Source organism: Lepisma saccharinum, chromosome 20 (assembly GCF_977018435.1).
Source record: "Lepisma saccharinum chromosome 20, izLepSacc3.1, whole genome shotgun sequence".
NCBI lineage: Eukaryota > Metazoa > Arthropoda > Insecta > Zygentoma > Lepismatidae > Lepisma > Lepisma saccharinum.
Genome location: NC_139248.1, coordinates 29,285,326 through 29,305,318, shown reverse-complemented (window position 1 = coordinate 29,305,318; position 19,993 = coordinate 29,285,326). Strand labels below are relative to the sequence as shown.

The 19,993-nt window shown below is 37.0% G+C and overlaps 1 protein-coding gene across 3 annotated transcripts in view; it reads right to left on the bottom strand.

Moving 5' to 3' along the window:
- Gale (UDP-galactose 4'-epimerase) overlaps positions 1-19,743 on the bottom strand; it is a 49,145-nt gene extending 29,402 nt beyond the window's left edge. The window contains exons 1-4 of one of the 3 annotated variants that reach the window (XM_083142293.1): positions 19,425-19,743; positions 9,587-9,717; positions 5,598-5,713; positions 4,560-4,673 (exon numbers count right to left, since the gene is read on the bottom strand). In XM_083142293.1, coding sequence (XP_082998419.1) covers positions 4,560-4,673; positions 5,598-5,713; positions 9,587-9,716 — 360 coding nt within the window. In that variant the 5' untranslated portion in view covers position 9,717; positions 19,425-19,743. Of the gene's footprint in view, positions 1-4,559; positions 4,674-5,597; positions 5,714-9,081; positions 9,379-9,586; positions 9,718-19,424 lie in introns of all 3 variants that reach the window. The other 2 variants (XM_083142294.1, XM_083142295.1) reach the window with 2 other exon arrangements.
- Between the last annotated feature and the right edge of the window lie 250 nt (positions 19,744-19,993).

Here is a 19,993-nt window from a genome sequence, read left to right as displayed (position 1 = left end):
TTCATAAATTGTGGTGTGTATTATGCATGGAAAAATTTGCACAGCCACCATGGAACAATGCATGATTTCACTATCACTCAGTATGACACACATACAGGGGATGGACAAAAATATGGAAACACCTGGTATAAAACAGGTAGGCATTTCAAACACGATTTGCGTCTGAATGGTAGGTGGCGCTGTTGTCACTGGCACTTCCTGCAAGGTATACACCTTGGCCAACCTGACAGATGGGCCAGTTACAGTTCAGCGACCGGTCCGTGCAGGTTATCGTGAATCGTGTCTGAGCTGACAAGAGTTTCAAAGAGGGCAAATTGTGGTTGCGCGTATGGTGGGAGCTTCCGTGACGAAAGTAGCGGAAATGTTTGGTGTATCAAGAGGCACAGTCTCGAAGATCATGACTGCCTACGAGACTTCCAGAAAAACGGCATCAGCAAAGCACCAGCATGGACGCAAGTGTGTGTTGCTTCACAGAGACAGACGCACATTGGGTAGGATTGTGACCAAGCAGATCACCACGGCTCCAAAAGTCACTGCTGAGCTGAATACAGTGCTTACAAACCCTGTTAGCGTCAAAACAGTCAGAAGAGAACTCCACAAGCAGGGTATTCATGGCAGATCTGCAATTCCCAAACCACTCGTGACTGTTGACCATGCTGCTAGACGGAGACAGTGGTGCAACGCCTATAAAAATTGGACAATGGAGCAGTGGAAGACTGTAATCTGGTGGGATGAGTCATCCTTTACATTGTTTCCAACTGCTGGCCACATGTATGTGTGGAGAATGCCACCACAAGCGAACGATACAGACTGTCTGTTACTGAGAGTGAAGCATGGCGGTGGTTCAGTGATGATTTGGGCAGCCATCTCCTGGTATTCCGCCGGACCCATCATCACCCTGTATGAACATGTCACTGCCAGGGACTACGTAACCATTTTAAGTGACCAGCTGCATCACATAGTGTAAACTTTGTTACCAGATGGTGATGCTGTGTTTCAAGATGACAGAGCCCCTGTTCATACAGCTCACATCATCCAAGACTGGTTTGATGAGCACGAAGATGAAGTGTCACATCTGCCAATGGCCTCCACAATCGCCAGACCTCAATATTATTGAGCCCCTGTGGTCGGTTTTGGAGACCAAGGTGCGAGCCCGCTACCCACCACCATCGTCTCTACAACAACTTGCAGCTGCTTTGGAGGAAGAATGGTACAACATCCCCTTGACAACCATACGCGACCTGTATTTGTCCATTCCACGTCGACTGCAGGCCATTCCGCGTGCCAAAGGTTTTTCCTACTCGATATTAATAAAGGTAATGTGCATTTCTGCAGGTGTTTCCATATTTTTGTCCATCCCCTGTATATATCAACAGGCACAAAAACAAATTGCCAGGTAGGATTTCATTACTACTAATAATTATTATTATTTAAAAAAAAAAACACTATAAAAGTGAAGTGGCCATTTCCATGATTTTTCAATCTGTACAAGAATGTTTTGCCACACTGGGAAAAGTGAGCAGAATTCAAGCATGCACCTCCTGTGTCAGTAGTATTTGTCGGGCAAGAAATAATAAGATAATAATTATTATTATTTTAAAAAAACACTATAAAAGTGAAGTGGCCATTTCCATGATTTTTCACTCTGTACTAGAATGTTTTGCCACACTGGGAAAAGTGAGCAGAATTCAAGCATGCACCTCCTGTGTCAGCAGTATTTGTCGGGCAAGAAATAATAAGATAATAATTATTATTATTTTAAAAAAAAAAACACTATAAAAGTGAAGTGGCCATTTCCATGATTTTTCACTCTGTACTAGAATGTTTTGCCACACTGGGAAAAGTGAGCAGAACTCAAGCATGCACCTCCTGTGTCAGCAGTATTTGTTGGGCAAGAAATAATAAGATAATAATTATTATTATTATTTAAAAAAACACTATAAAAGTGAAGTGGCCATTTCCATGATTTTTCACTCTGTACTAGAATGTTTTGCCACACTGGGAAAAGTGAGCAGAATTCAAGCATGCACCTCCTGTGTCAGCAGTATTTGTCGGGCAAGAAATAATAAGATAATAATTATTATTATTATTTAAAAAAACACTATAATAGTGAAGTGGCCATTTCCATGATTTTTCACTCTGTACTAGAATGTTTTGCCACACTGGGAAAAGTGAGCAGAATTCAAGCATGCACCTCCTGTGTCAGCAGTATTTGTCGGGCAAGAAATAATAAGATAATAATTATTATTATTATTTAAAAAAACACTATAAAAGTGAAGTGGCCATTTCCATGATTTTTCACTCTGTACTAGAATGTTTTGCCACACTGGGAAAAGTGAGCAGAATTCAAGCATGCACCTCCTGTGTCAGCAGTATTTGTCGGGCAAGAAATAATAAGATAATAATTATTATTATTATTTAAAAAAACACTATAAAAGTGAAGTGGCCATTTCCATGATTTTTCACTCTGTACTAGAATGTTTTGCCACACTGGGAAAAGTGAGCAGAATTCAAGCATGCACCTCCTGTGTCAGCAGTATTTGTCGGGCAAGAAATAATAAGATAATAATTATTATTATTTAAAAAAAAAAACACTATAAAAGTAAAGTGGCCATTTCCATGATTTTTCACTCTGTACTAGAATGTTTTGCCACACTGGGAAAAGTGAGAAGAATTCAAGCATGCACCTCCTGTGTCAGCAGTATTTGTTGGGCAAGAAATAATAAGATAATAATTATTATTATTTAAAAAAAACACTATAAAAGTGAAGTGGCCATTTCCATGATTTTTCACTCTGTACTAGAATGTTTTGCCACACTGGGAAAAGTGAGCATAATTCAAGCATGCACCTCCTGTGTCAGCAGTATTTGTCGGGAAAGAAATAATAAGACAAAAAACTTGCTGAGCGCTGCAAACCCACATCATCACTTTGATCTCTTTCTGAAACTACAGAATAAACAAGGTGATTACAGAAGTGAAAGTTTTGGGATGCTAAACACAGTGGAGGGAGAGGTGGAAGGTGGTGTTGGTTGGTGACTCATTGTGTATACAAAACGGTATTCTCCTCTTAATCCACACAGCAACAGGTGGCTCATTGACTTGGTATGATGTCATTCGCTCTTGATCGGCATAGCAACAGCTTTACGACCTACAACTAAGAAAGCCATTTCTTAAACCTGAATGGTAATGTGCATTATGTAAAATATAAAAAAGGAAAGTTAAAAATTGTACTTACGAATGTGAGTATATTGTTCCTCTTGTAGAACGACGTTTCAGAGATTGACTATCTCTTTCTTCAGATTCATAAAAAACTAGGTACTTGACATAGTACTGCGTCAAAAATGTAATATGAGGATTGTGGTTAAGGGTTGGTTTGGATACATTTAAAATATTATGTTTTTGCTATTAGAAGTACGTAAAAAGCATGTCGTTCCCTAAGAAAACTTGTACAATAGACCTATTCACAGGTAAAAAGTTAAAAAAAAAGGTAAAAATCTAAAAAAACTGCTTGAAAAACAATGCAACTTGCAGGTTCGGCCATTCCTACCCAACTGTGCATCCTAATCCACATGCAGGTCAATTCTCCATGAGTGTTTCCTCTCCCCTTAATTTTCTAGTTTCCCCTTATTACGTCACAAATCTAACGTAAATTCACGTTCCTCCTGTGCAGCTTGCATAACTTCCGGAGTGACGTGGAAACCGATATTGGGTTCAATCTTCCAGGCTTTGTCCCATTTTTTGAGGAAATTGATCCACCCTTCTTCCAAATTTCCTTCGTCCCTATTAAGTCCCTATTAAGATTATTCTCCCCCCCCCATACAGATATTCGCTGTTTCATACACGTTTCTTCCTAACTTCCTCCCTTCTTTTCTAATTATCTCTTTTTTTGCGATTCTATGCCCACTTTCCAAAATGTGTTCTGAGAGACCCGTTTTGGGAACTTTTTCCCTTATATCCTTTTCATGCTCGCTCCATCTTTTACCCATATTTCGACCTGTCTGTCCTATGTACACCTTCCCGCATTGACATTCTATTCGATAAACCCCCTTCTGTCAGAGATAGTCAATCTCTGAAATGTCATTCTACAACAGGAACAATATACTCACATTCATAAGTACAATTTTTAACTTTCCTTTTTTATATTTTGGATTTGTGAGTAACACGCGACTAACCTACAATATGCATTATGTAAGAGATATGAAGGGCCAGGGGGAAAAACGATGAATGTTCATTCGAGACGATTTGCCAGGAAATGAAAAACAAATTTTCTTTCCATAAGTACGTTAATATATGCCAAAATAATAATGCGTTTTTCAGGCACTTCTCATCGTTTCCCAACCAAGGCCGTTCTCATTCTTATAGTACAGCTACTGAACTATCAGATGGCGCTGCGATCTCAAAATGGGCGAAAAATCGACATTCATCGTTTTTCCCCCTGGCCCTTCATATATAATTGTCACTTTTCCCCATCAAAAAACTAGAGTGCCCATTATACATGCAAGCACATTATACACAGGCAAATACAGCAATATCTGACAAGAAAAAAATGGTATGCTCACCTCAAGTAGGGTCAATGAACCAGCAACATTGTTTCGGTAATAGACTAGAGGAATTTGGCATGATTCCCCAACGGCTTTCAGTGCAGCAAAATGAATCACACAATCTATCTTGTGCTGCAGATGAAAAAAAAATATTATTGATCCTGCTCTAGCGTCAATGCCGTACATATACATTTATCTATTTTTATTTTAAATATTACTTCTTATGGAAACATAGGTGGTACACATGTGTTTTTCCATTAAATTTAAAAATGGCAAAGGCACAAAACATGCTGAGGGTAGATATATATTCAATGTGAATTCTTGAAACAAAGTTATGAGGGTATTCATATAGTGTGTCACTGTGCAGTACTAAAAAGTGGCATAATGTAATGAGTAAAGCTATGAGTAAAGCTACAATTCTTCTGACCTAAAAATCACGAAAATGTGCAAAATAAAAAATGCATTTGTTCCTAAAATTTCATAAATATGCCCTAACAAGATAAATTTCTAATTAATAAATTAATTAATAAATTTAAAAAAATAGAAGTCCGAAGAAAATTAAGTAAAAAGTATGAAATTTGAAAGTATGTAGGACTATTTACTTTCTTTCAAATATCAATACCTATCTGGGATATTATTGTTAGTTCGCTTTAAGAGCCATAAGTGGTTAATATTTTGTGCAAATTTTCCAGTGAAATAATTTTTATTGTCAACCAAACAAAGCACAGAAAAGCTTCTTTCTATTTGGATTGACTCAAGAGGAGAATATATATTGAACTTCAAACAAATTGTGTAAAATAAAGCTCCTTATAGCTACAAAAACATAATATACTTGTATGTTAAATATAACTTAAAAATGATTAAAATATGGGTGCATTGCCCTAATTAGGCACATTAATATCTAGAAAATTCATATTGTGAAGAAACTAATTATATTTCATAAGCATGTCACATTACCACACACACACAATTGTAAACTGATATTTATTTTAATAAAAATAATATTAAATTACTGTTGTGTTGAGTACCATTATTTTTCATCAAAATATAACTTACGCTTTTGAAAATTATTTTCAAGCCATCTTTGTCCAGAAGATCAGCATCATAGAATGTTACTTGCTTTTTAGTTAATTCTTCAACCCTCTGAAGAGAAACAGGTTTGATCCCTTCACCTGCAAAGCAAGTTGTTATAAACATGTTATTGTTAAAAGAAAATCTTAGCTCAGTTCATCACTGAAATTCAGAATGTGTGCTGAAAATGGGCAGTATGTAAAAAACTAGGGCCCCAACCTCCACGGGGCATCGCCAGCTGTTTCGTACCCTCGCGAGGCAAAGGTCTGAGCTGGCCTAATCAAGTTGACACACATGCAGAGGGTTAAAAAAGTCTCAGCGGGGAACAAGTGGGTGGGAGGAGAAGGGGGGTAGCCATAAGGACACCAGCCGAGCCCGATTTCGCTTGTCAAGAGGAGGGACATAGCTGCCACATTTAGAGATAAATCGCTAAATTTGACCGATTTGTAAGACCCGTAGAGAAGTAATTCGTGACATAAGTACTAGCTACTTTTCTGCCTACTTTTGAAAAAACGAACGTATTATTTAACCAAAGTTCAATGAACATTTAGATATAAGATAGATGCATCCAAAGGGCCATCCAGACTTTTATATTTTTTATAAAGTAAAAAATCCTATGGTGATGTGAGTTTCCTTTGACATTTGTTGTATAACAAATGTCTAGGATATTTTCGACGATTAGTTGGAATACGTGTGCATAGGGGGAAAAGGTGAGAGGATTTGTTTTTCCCTTGTGTTTTTAGGGAAGTGTCATGTACTGTATAAAAGATAGGTTAGTGAGTGAAGATTAATCAGATTAGTGCATTGTTACTTATTACACACACTGTTTTCCACGTTACCAAATGAGGATAAATTAAAAGTTAAACATCTTGGCCAGTGGCGCAACCACAAGGAGGGGGCTTTTTTTTTATATTTTATATATATATTTCGATATCGTGATCATTTTTTGACACTGGTCGATACTTTTCTACTATTTTGATCTTTCATGGGATCCACAAAAACATTACTACACTTTCACAGAGTTTAATTATACTGGAAATTATGCAAAATTCAAAGTTTATTTTTATTTCACATCACTTTTGTGTGAGGTACGATGAAAAGGTTTAGTTTATGTTTACCTACCCCAACACTACAGGCTGCAGTAAGAAGCAATTAGCGGTCGCAGAACAGCAAACCTATTGAATCAATCAATTCTTCGCCCCTGTTTAGGATGGAAGAGGAGTGAGAAACAAATACACCTCAGTGGCTTCCTTGTAGAACACACAGTAGTTTCTCAAAGCAAAGATAAACTGGCAACAGTGAATAGAATGGAATAGCAAAGGAAGTATGAAAAAAATAATTTATGAATCCAAAATACATTTCATGAGTATTTTTTTGGGTATCTTGTGGCATAATTCCTTAACTCAACTCACTCACACTCGCTCGCTCTCTCTCTCTCTCTCTCCATTCAACATATACTGGGTAATTTTTTTACCCTGAATCATTTGAATATCTTGAAAAAAAATCATCCTACAAAAAAATGCTTCAAATAAAAAGTTGATAGTTTGGAGGGGGAAGTTTAGTGGTGCAACAAAAGAACACCCCTCCCCCCTCTTGTAGGTGGGGTGGGGGGCAACTTTGAAATTTCAAATAGAAACCCCTATTTTTTATTACAGATTCGGATTTTATGGAAAAAAATACATAAGTTTTGTCTGAAACATTTTTTCGATTTGTGATAGATGGCGCTATAATCGACAAATTCTCATGAGCTGACATGAGGATCATGGGCCACAGCAGCTAACACATTAATTTCATTTTCTTCTCCAGTAACTGTTCTTCCACGGGTCCTTTGTTTAGGTTTAACACTTCCTTCAGTAGTAAATTGATTGATTGTACGTTGAAACGAAGCGAAAGAACGCACCCTGTCTGAAACACGCTGAGCATAAACAACGACAGCTTGACAGAGATTCCTGCCAGATTCTCCATACACGAGAACCATTTCAATTTTCTCTTCTACAGTTAATACATCCATTGATATTAAAAAGTATCAACAGCTTAGTCAAATTAATCACTCGGACCATTCTTGTGATCTAAAAAACAATGAAAAACAAACAATGATTTAACAGGAAAAGTCTAAAAAGGAACTGTTTCTTGACATTGTTTTATTTATTTTTTCTGTTGTAGCTTTGTTAAGCATCTTTGACACAACAATAAAAAAAATTAAACAAATATCAAATCTAACTTTTAAATGTTGTAAATAGGCGAATTACCAGCTTAATGAAATCTCAAAAGATTTGTCAAGAATTAGTACAAAGTTCATGCACGAGAATATTTTATTTTTTGACTTTAAATGAATTGCGAAATGAAATACATTGGTTTTAAAGTGTAAACATTCAAGAAATGAAAATTTGTCGATTATAGCTCCATCTATCATGAATCGAAAAAAATGTTTCCGACAAAACTTATGTATTTTTTTCCGTAAAATCCGAATCTGTAATAAAAAATAGGGGTTTCTATTTGAAATTTCAAAGTTGACCCCTGCCCCACCTACAAGAGGGGGAGGGGGTGTTCTTTTGTTGAACCACTAAACTTCCCCCTCCAAACTATCAACTTTTTATTTGGAACATTTTTTTGTAGGATGATTTTTTTCAAGATATTCAAATGATTCAGGTTAAAAAATTCACCCAGTATAAAGCCCTAAACAGACAGACTCGACTTACTCACTGACATAAATTCTCAGCATGAAGAAAGCCTAGGAGCCTGAAAATGCTTCATTATGGCCCCATGAAATTGTCTCAAAACACTGAGAAAATTCAAATATCCCTCACTTTCCATAGTTTTCAGGGCTTTTGGGGTTTCCTCGCAGCATTGCTAAAGAAATGGTTAACGTGTTTCCTTGACAATCGTTAAATTATGTTTCCATAACTATGATAGCATATTTTCAACACCTGCTAAAATGAATGACATGTCTACAGTAAATTCGGAAATGAGTTGTTAATGCTGTGAGGAACCTAGAAAGCGCATCTTAACCCTGAAAACTATTGAAAATAAGCAAAATTTGAATTTTCTTGGTCTTTTGAGACAATTTCATGGAGAGTTGTAATGAGGCACTTTCTCGCTCTGAGGCTTCTGTCAGGGCAAGAATTTATGTCTGAGTGAGTCAGTGGGATTGGGATTTTACATGTGTTGGGTAAAGTGGAAAATTATGTTGTCGCATTTTTAAACTCCACGACTAAAAAAATTGCTCATCTCAGCAAAGGCCACATTGAAAGATTTGATAGATTGATTTGGTTAAAGATTTGATTGATTGATTTGGTGTTTTAAGTCCACTTTATGCACAGTAAGGCTAATTGGGACTGGACCTACAGTTTAAAGTGGGATCCGAACCACTATGTGCCTCCACTGGGTATCAAACCTGGGACCCCTTGATTACAAGGTGACGACACGACCACTGCGCCACCGGGGCCCCACATTGAAAGAGCACACTTACTAGAATATATATTCCATTCTCTGAAACAGGATTCCATATGGAGCGATGAGTGCCAGAGTAGACTAGGTACCATGTAATGCACATCACGGAAGGTAGACCTAAAGTATAATCTTATGCAGTTCCAGAATCACAACTTGAGACAGCATTGACTTGGACATATTTTATGACCGGGAAATGCTTTCCACCATAACGTATGGTATCCTGCGGATGTCTATGGTCCTAACTGCAAAATGTTGGTTTTGTCGCTGGCAATCAACTCTTCATATCAAATGCATTGCAACTTCAAATTATATAATTCTGCAAAATGAAAACATCAGAAATATGTCAAATAATAACACTAAACACTGAAACCTAAGTATCTGTAAACATCCACAATCAATTCATTACATTTCAGTGCATCATTGATCATAATTAAGTAAGAGTAGTGTTGTACATGCTCTACTATGCATTAGATTTCCCCGCCATGCAATGGCTACAAACTACAGAAAAGTTAAGTGAACCTCACCTTTAATAGCATTCACCAAATTGTCAACCACCACCACCTTATACCCTTCAGTTAGTAGAACAAGAACAGTATGAGAGCCAACAAACCCAGCACCTCCTGTCACTAGAACAGCTGCATCGTTTCCAGACATTCTACAAAAGAGTGAATGATCAGAAGTAGCATTAGTGTATATAAAGAGAAGATATACAGTGCTGGAAAGATGAAACTGTGATTTAATCAGAAATAAATAGATCATTATATCTCACTTTCTTCTTTCCTTTCCCTTTTTTTTTCTGCTATTGGAAGTTTTCACCATATACTCTGGTCTTGTAAAAGTAAATCAATATATTCTGCTTCAGTGTGTGTGTGGGGGGGGGGGATAGCATAGGCTGATTGATTGGGTTATATTTTACATTTTACTTCCCTTCTCAGCCACTTTTGGCTAATTGCAAAGATGAGGGATGAGTTGTGATATGATGAAATTCATGGGACACTCGCAACAACATCCATGGCCAGGCCAGGTGCATGAAAGACTTCCTGCTACAACATTTAGTGACACACTTGTCTAAATAATTCTTCTTGCGTGTAAAATGTTGTAGCCAATTCATGCAAGGAAGTGTGCACACTCAGGCAGCAGAGATGTGCATCTACATGTAAATGAAACAGAGAATGTACACTATGTAGTATGTAAAGACAACGTAATCTATATAATACAATAGAGATAAGTATGGGCATATCAACTGGCATTCTATATCTGAAATGCTATTACCTTACATTTCAATTGTTGAAGAAAGTGACAAGTACCTTGCACTATTTCTTACAATTACGAACTATTTTCTGCTAAGTAGCAAAGGGAATGGATATCTTCTCGCGGTTGATGGTAAAATATAGAGTTGGAAGTGGTCGTTAAAAAAAACCAAAGTTTTGGGTTTTTTCAGAAGCTTTTTTGAGCTTTTTTCCCCCATAGTGTTTCAAATCAATGAAAATGCATTATTTGGCTGCATCTTTCTTGTTTCACAGCTTTCATGTATCTATCTACTCTAAAAAAGGCACTCCTGTCTAAATTTAAAATACAACTTTCGACATGGAATTCATAGCTAGACATGCGCAGTAGTAGCAAAAATGCCAGATTTCTTGAATGGATCGTTTTATCCAAGTGTAATCTTCATATTTCAGTAGGCTTATTAAATATATCGATATCTAGTATATACACATCCACATAACTTAAAGTAGTTTTGTGTATATTTTGTAAATAGAATCTAATAGTTTACAAACATAATTTTCAATGTTTCAATTTGGCATAGGAACGTGCATATCAAGTAAGAAGAAAGAAGAAAATATTGCTACATCTTTTAACACATTTATCAAATGTACCCTCAGTGACAAGTTTTCATCTTGAACTATATCTACAGTAAAATCAAAAATCTAGTATAAAACCCTTTACATTTCTATTTAGCATAAAATATTTGCATTCTGGCTTTCAAGTGTATCATGTATTGATATAATAACTGTTAAACCTGTAACTTGACAAGTTTAAAAACAAGACCCTGCAAATAGCTGTTGTGCATCTCGTACAACATTTCCCCACTCCACTCTTCGCAGCGTTGCAACCTGGAGGTAGTGGAATGGTGTGAGGATTTTCAACGAAATTTGTATTCGCTTTTCCCTGGGCTATTTTCTACCTGGCAGATTACAGAAATTCAGCTCACCTTTCGCCAACGACTCTTTTCCTTCTTTTAAAACTTGGCCTCCCCGATGGCGCAGTGGTAGCGTCGTCGCGTTGTAATCAAGGGGTCCCGGTATCCATTCCCGGTGGAGGCACATAGTGGTTCGGATCCCACTTTAAACTGTAGGTCCAGTCCTGATTAGCCTTGCTGTGCATAAAGTGGACTTAAAACAACAAATCAATCCAATCCAATTATTTTAAAACTTGAGAAACCATCCATTTAGATGCTCCCGTGGCGGCGCTTGTGGACTCGACAACATTATACTTAAGTTTATGTAACTCTTTCTGATTTTGCAAATATATTGCAGCATTGTAAACAATTTCTCTGGCCTGTCCTCTAAGGGGCTTTCCTGAGCAGATTGTGGATTTCGTTGGACCGGCATGATTTGATTTTTGCATTTCAAAAATATGCAACCAAGAGTAAAGAGCAAGAACATTTCAATGCTTTAAAAAAGAACACAGGCAAGTGTGTTATCAGATTGCCTTCTCATAGTGATTGTTGTACAATAAACAAAAGAACCCCTACCCCACTTGGCTTTTAACAAAAAAAAAAAAAAAACAGGCCACTGCTCGATGTCGCATTCAGAAAATGAAGTCATTCGCCCAGAAGTTTGTCTTCGTTATAAACCTTAACGCTTATGCGTAATACTACAGTTTACGATCCGCGCATCGCACACATTTTCAAAGACCGGATTAAATCAAATGAACCACTGATAAACTGATATGAGCAGGCACCGTCAATCCACACAGTAAAAATCGTTTGTCATATTTGTTTAGCTTAATTTTGCTGAGTTTGCGCCACTCGTACTCTCAAGGCCAGACCAGTACGTAGAAGAGTGGTGTTGAAGATGACGTAATAGGAAGTGCTCCGCAGCGATCTGCGCATATTGGGACTTAACTTGTCAGGCTATAGTCACGGAGCAAGCCTTGTGTGGTGGTTCTCAACCGTTGAGAGACCAGATCGTGGTAAATTCATTTTATAATTGATGCCCTGCTCAAAAATTTTACCCCTTTCTAATGTTTTAAAGTTTATACATTAATATCACTTGACTTAATTCCTTTTGCTCCATCAGGAGCACAGTGAAACGTCTCCATTTGGCTCTTGACCTCTCTCCATGTTTTTCCTTTCTCGGCTGCTTCTTCTTCTACTGTTCTCTTCCCTGTCTTCTTCGGACGTCCTTATTTTCCGGGCTCCTTGGGGGTTCCAGTCTAAGGCTGCTTTCTCTATTGCTCCAGTTGGTTTTCGTAAGGTGTGTCCTAACCAAACTCCATTTTCTTCTTTTCATTTGGGTTGCAATTGGCTGTTGTTTAGTTTCTCTCCATAGTTCTTCATTTGATATTATTTCTGGCCATTTTATATTGAGGATACGCCCGAGACAGCGATTAATAAAGGTTTGTATCCTTTTCGTGTTAGCTTCTGTGGTTTTCCATGTTTCGCAAGCATACAGTAAAACTGATTTTACATTTGTATTGAAAATCCTAATATTTGTCTTTCTAGAAACATTGCAGGTTTTGCAAATGGGATATAGTTGTATAAATGCCACATTTGCTTTCTTGATTCTATTTTGCATATCTTCACCTGAACCTTCTCCTTTTGTTATGACACTTCCTAAGTATGTAAACATGACTACTTGTTCAACCAGCTCATGACAAACATTCAATTTTTCTTTTCCTCTTGCATTGACTCTCATTTCTTTAGTCTTGTTCACATTAATAGTGAGTCCTGCCATCTTTGCTTCCTCCTGTAGTCTTTTTAGTTTCTCCTTCATGTCGCCACGTCTTTGAGCTTATAAGCAGATGTCATCTGCAAAATCTAAATCTTCTAGTCTAATCCATTAATATGCACCCTTGAAATTAAATATTAATACTAAATTATGCCATATGGTACATGTCTAGGCTTGTTGACAAATATAAAATTGGATTTAAAATAGTTGGCAATCACTGGATCTAATGAACTCTCACAGCCTGTTACAGGCCACAGCCCAGCAGCTGATAAGACACTGCCGTAAAAATGGCCAAAATAGTACATTATATATTTTAAAAATTTGGCTCAGATATGCTCATTATGATTGGACCTACTACTTAAAATGCGACCTGAACCACTGGGCCTCCATTGGGAATTGAACCTGTAACCCCTTGATTTCAACATTACTTTATGCCATCAAGGATGCAATTTCTTATATGTATATAGCCTATAACAATCAATCAAAACTCCAGCCATTTTCCAACAACAGTATTTGCAATAATAAGGTACATTGGGCTCTAAATCTCCCTTGTAGTAGGATACTGGTCTTAATTATTTAATGGAGTATATGCACATGTAGTTCTGCAAACATATTATGAATAGTAAAGTTTTCAATTGTCCTGAAACATCTAATAGTTTAATATTGATGTATGCTTAATTTTTTATGACATCAATGGCACAAACATGTGAAAGTTTGTTTCCAGTTCATGTTATACTTTGATAGGCTAATCAGGATTGGTCCTACAGTTTTAAAATGGATCCGAATCATCATGCTATATGTCTCCAGTGAGGATTAAACCTGATACCCCCTTGAGATTGCAAGCCAACAGTCTTACCACTATGCATTGCGTAGACACATTAAACAAACTCATATACAACAAAAACAAATTAACTCCAGGGTGTTCAAAAGTCACGCAACCGAGGTTTTGAATGTGCAAACTTTTCTACAGTCACGGACACTTATGGGTTGTAATGATACTGTTTGCTTTCAATGGAATCATTACAACCTAGAAGTGTCCATGACTGTACAAAAAGCGACTGAGACATGAACTTTGCATTGGGTATTGACTTTGTCTATGTAGATATTTTAAAAACATAAAAAAAGAAAATGATTCTCTGCATGAACGTTCAGTAAGGAGAAAGAGTTAGTAAGCTGTAAAAAAGTATTTGTACAAAGCAAAGAAAAACATGGAGTCTCTTGTAAAAAATTTTGATGTTTGTCAATGTTCTCTGTGGGTATTTATGGGATTGGCAAAAGAACGACAATTTTTATACATTCTATGCATTGATGATGAATGGAGAAAATTGGTAAAAATCCAAAATTTCCATTTCATTTCCAAAAAAAGCTGGCTTTTTATCGGAAAAAAACATCCATTCAAAAAAGCCGGCTTTTTTTCATCTCTAGTAAAGTACACTATGCATGTCTCACAATTTTTGTCTACATTTCACCTTTTCTACACAGTTCATAGTTGAACGAGAATGTAACATTTTTTGGGAATATGACAATTTTCAAATTGATGAAAAATAGCGTAATTGAAAATGGCACTATGCTTTAACCCTACATTGATCATGTTGAATCTCTGATATACATGCAGCTAAAACTGTTTATTTTCTCAGAAGGGATTAGGCATTCAGTTCTAACCATCTCAGTAGCTTCTCTCTCTCTCAAGACAGATGACCACAGTCTCCATATGGTACTCCTTCGAGTCTGGGCGAACAATTATCATCATATGTGATGCTAAATATACGTTAAGGTGTTTAACAATCATTATATGTAGGACTAAAATAAAATATGAAAATTAAAAAGGAACCATGAATCTTATTCTTATTTATCTTCTTCTAATATAAAAAAAATGGATGTATGTGTGTATATTTGTGTGTTTGTTCCGGCATAACTCTCGAACGCCTGGAGCGATTTCAACCAAATTTGGTACACGTATCACTTGCAATCTGGAAAGAAATACTGTGGGGGTAAGACACCCCTGGCATTCCAAGGGGTGGGGGTGGGAAGGGGGTAACATGTAAAAATAATCAAAAACGACAATATTAGTGCGGAATCCAAAGTTTTCGGGGTTGCTAAGATGACTAGTGACACTCCCAATGCCCTTCAACTCCCAAGTTCATCACCTAAAGGGGTGAAGGGTGCGAGGGGGTTGAAAAATAAAATGTCAAAAATGACCTAGATTAGTGTTGAATCCATAGTTTTCGGAGTCTAAGCTGATTGGTGACATTCACGATGACCAAACTTGGTACACATATGATTTACAATCTGGAAAGAAATATTGTGGGGGTAAGACACCCCTAGGGGTGGGGGTGGGAAGGGGGGTGACATATAAAAATAATCGAAAACGACTGATATTAGTGTGGAATCCATAGTTGTCGGGGTCGCTAAGATGAATAATGACACTCCCAATGCCGTTCAACTCAGGGGCGATTCCTCCATGTAGGAAGTGAGGAACTTCCTACAGTTCATTTGTACTTATTTTGAGTTCTCTACTTTTTAGAAGTTTAATGCGTGTTATAAAATTGTGACTGCAAGGTACGTAAAATTGACTTCACTACTGTCAAGAGTTGACTGCCGAAAGACGATGGCCACAGGCTTTCTGCCGCTAGCTGAGGAACAACGACCGTCATCCTACAGACAGATGGGTGAGGGGTGGAAGGGGCAGTGAAAGGGGGGGGGAGAGGTTGTGAAGCTCGGGACTGAGGAACCAGCAAGTTGTTCCTCAATCAGTGTTTCCAATCCCAGCAAAATGGTACTAAACCAAGTAGTTTGATATTTGTTGGCACTTAGCACCCTGCTTTTGAGATAATGGAAAAATCTGCAAACGCCAGTCCCTGGGAGAGGAAAAATCTAATTCAATGGAATATGTATTCAGGAAATAGAAATAATATTATGTCCAAATCTTATTTCTAATTCACCAGCGGACATGTTTCAAACAAAAGGGAGTATGCCGATCCAGCGGCAAGCTTTTTTACAACTATGCCACGATCCATCTTCTAGATTTTCTTCATCCTGCCCGATTTAGTTCGTCAGGAGATTTTGTGGTAGGAGATCGGTGGAAATTTGGAGGTAAACAATTTTCTCAAACTTCTTAATTTCTACATTGAACTCACGTTGTTTGTTGCACAATTTTAAACAATTTTGGGGAAAAAATTATACTATTACATAACTGTTAAGAATAAGTAACGCAAGTTCAATACTCTAGAAAAGTAGATGCAGAATTACAATTATCCGAAAAAAAAGTAATTAATAATAAATTCTAGCACAATTTAGAAACATTTAGCATAATTTCAAAGTGTTAGCACCACTTTTTGTTATCGTGAATCCACTCGATGACAGGGAGGGAGAAGAAAATCTAAATTCTTGAAAAATCTGAAATATCGTTAATGTTATTTTCGTCAGTTTTTATAGGTTCACATTTAAATATTTCATAGTTCAAAGTGAGGAGCAAGGAAGGGCCCCTTGCCCTACCTTGAGCATGGGCCTGCAGCTAACATTCTAAATGCAAAGGATAGTACAAGCGATACGTGTGAATGTAATTGAATGAATTTTTCAAACCTTCCTTGGTTTACGATAATTTCTTCCTACACTCCGAAAAAGTCACGAGTCGCCACTGGTTCAACTCCAAGACACCCTTAGGAGTGGGGGTGGGAAGAGGTGACATGTAAAACGACTAATATTCATGTGGAATCCATAGTTTTCGGGGTCCCTAAGATGAATAGTGACTCTCCCAATGCCGTTCAACTCCAAGTTCATTTTACACTATAGTTAGAATTAATTATTTTCCTGTCTAATAGAAGATTGGGATAAATATATACACGGGCAATCAGCTAGTATATTAATAAAACCAGCATACACATTCATATTTAGTGTTCGTGCGACTTGCTCACGTTGAATAAGTTAGTATACAATAAAATGTAGATACTTACGTTAGTGAGTATTGATTTTAACGAAAACTATGTTTCAGGATTCAGTACTAGTTTACTATAGGATTGACACCTATAAATCATTTATTTCGCACTTTTTTACATTGCTAACGTACTATTTTGGAATGCGGAACATTTCCTAAGGTGAAATAATGCATTTCTAACTAAGATAATGTCTATTTCTTACATTTACGAGTTACTTACTGTTACTTGTTATTTCGATTGTGTAACACACATTATGGCGATAGTGAACTGGTTCACTGCACGCTGTGAGAGTGTTTTGTCAGTTTATGCAGTGTTGCAACCTTGTTCACCGGAAAATACCTACTTTCGTGCCTAGATTTTAAATTATGCTAATTCCTCGCAAACCATTGACGTTAGCAACTACACCTTAGCCGCGTCAGATATGACAAGACTTGGGAATTTATAGTGGGTGGAAAGGAATAAAAAGGAACATTTAGTCATCTGACCCCATGTACATAAACCTGCCATGTTCCCAACTGTAAAATGCTGATCTAAAAAGCCTTTTGAGCCAAGGCTTAACACACAAACACGTCCATTGTTTGGGATCAAATATCTCCGTTATATGTGCTTTCCTAACGCTGGAACAACTTTTACATTACATAAAACATTGAAATCTGTCGATTAAAAAAAGTTTCGACGCAATTCTCGAGGGGGTAAAGTGGGTAAACGGCCCTGTTTTGTCTGCTTATACTACGTAAACTACAAGGCAATGTAATATATATGTATATTGTGTATACAAGTCACATAGATCCTTGCATGCAATCAAACCTAACAATCCTAGACTACCGGTACTTAATACATATAAAGGTAAAACTGTCAAAGCCGGGAATCGGCTGTAACTCGTTTTTTCTGTAATTGTTGACATTCGTACTTACTTATTCTACATTGCGAAAGATTGTTTAACAAGGGATTTGTCTTTTTTTAACAAAATTAGTATCTATTGTCGACATATCGAGTAATTATTGTTCGTTCTTTTCTCGCTTTCTGAACATGCAAAATGGCAGGTAAATCTTGACTAGCATAGCCCTAAAAACCATTCAGGATAGTATGACCATCCACGAATAGCCCCAAAAACCATTCTGGATCATATAACCATCCACGAATAGCCCCAAAAACCATTCATGATAGCCCCACGCACCATCACGGTAAGGTTAGCTTAGATTAGGTTGCTTTAGGTTGGGCAATATAGTGAAAAAACTGTGTGTTTGGAAACACTTACCAGCGATTACGTCATCAGATGCTCGCAACACCCAATTCAAGTACATGGATGGAAATGCAAGCAACAGCTTTCGTGCATCGGACGGACATTATTATAGAAAAATACATGAATTAGCGTCAAAATACATTGAAAAATGGGCATGAGTTTACAATAGCGGACCACTCTCCAATTTCTATAAAATTACTAATTTCGGTGTCCTGATGACATAACTGTAGTTCATATTTGGCGGTCGCTTGTTAAAATTGTACATTTACGTCTAGAAATTGTAAAATAACCTTGCGATTTACCACGCTGATTGTCCCTACACAGCAATTCGGAACCATCTTTCTTTCACAATTCGTTAATGGTCTTCCTTTATGCACAACAATCTTGCTGACGTAAGACGAGGAATGCCTACGAGGTTAGGTTAGGCCTGTTAGGTTAGGTTCCATTAGCATAAATACAAAGAAAAATTAATATTTTAGCTACGAGAACTATATCTTGTCTTGCCTGTTGATTTCTTCATGTTGGGAAAATGGTGTCTTCCGTGGAGCTATTGTTCTTATGGTAGGGTTAAGTTATGTTAAGAAAACATAGTTTATTTCGTTTTTTTTCTCGATTTCCATACTTGACCGCCAATTATTACATGCAGATTCGTGTTTAGGAGTTCACAATTAGTGAGTAGGCGACATTTCATAGAAATTGGAGAGTGGTCCGGTATTGTAAACTCGTTCCGAAAAATGCGAGAAAACACTTCTACAACCTTCCGAAATTACACAGAAACTCAATTCCGTAAATATCTTCTCCTGTAAATTTGAAGAAATCCGATTCCCGGCTTTGACAGTTTTACCCATATAAATAGTAACAATATATACAATTAGACACGTAACAGCGCATGTATACTAGTAACCACTAAACCTGGTGGGCCTAACCTACCCATGTAAGCATGTAACTAAATTAAGCTAAAACTGCCGAATGGAAAAAAAATCGTCCTGCACTAAAAACGCAATAACAATTACAAATTCTGTTGCGTGTACTTACACACATGAATATAATTTGATTCACGAAGAAAGTGCATGTGTATCATTGCGATATCGGAATATAGGGCCACCATTCTATTTTATTGCGTATTTTTGTACCCAACAATTTGAAGCATGTTACCGGTTAAAGGGAACAGAAGAGTGAAAATGTTGAGATTCATAATTTACATGCAAGTTACTCTTTCTTCGTTTCATACCTCGAAAAGTTACCTTCAATCAATTTGTACCGTCCGTGATATTTTTTGGAAGCGCAGATAAATGTCGTGTATCTACATTAAGCTAAATCGGGTGTATCTACGCAATGCGAACAGTGCCACATATGAACTTTGCGCTCTGCGTCTGCACCAATCAAGGAAAGATATTTATTTCTCTTTTAAAACTGGATTGTCATGTTCACAATATATAGGTAGAGAGATGTGTACACATGGGTGTGTAAACGACTGTCGAGTAAAATTAGTTGATTCTTGATAAATATGAAAGCACAGATTAGATTTACGAATGTTTACTTTCCTCGAGTGTAACTTACACAAACCAAACCAAAACAGTCTTTCCGGCGCGTGTACACTTTCATTTTATCAATTGGTGATATTTTGTGTACAGCGTATTTGTACCAGATGCACTTCTATTTTCTCAACTGCAATTACGAATTATCCCGTTACGTTTGTGTCATTATGATTATAGGATTACTCCTTTGTCATATAAAACTCTACATGTCATGTTTAAATATCAGAGTGAAGCAAGCAAGTCAAACAAGGCTCCTCCTCTT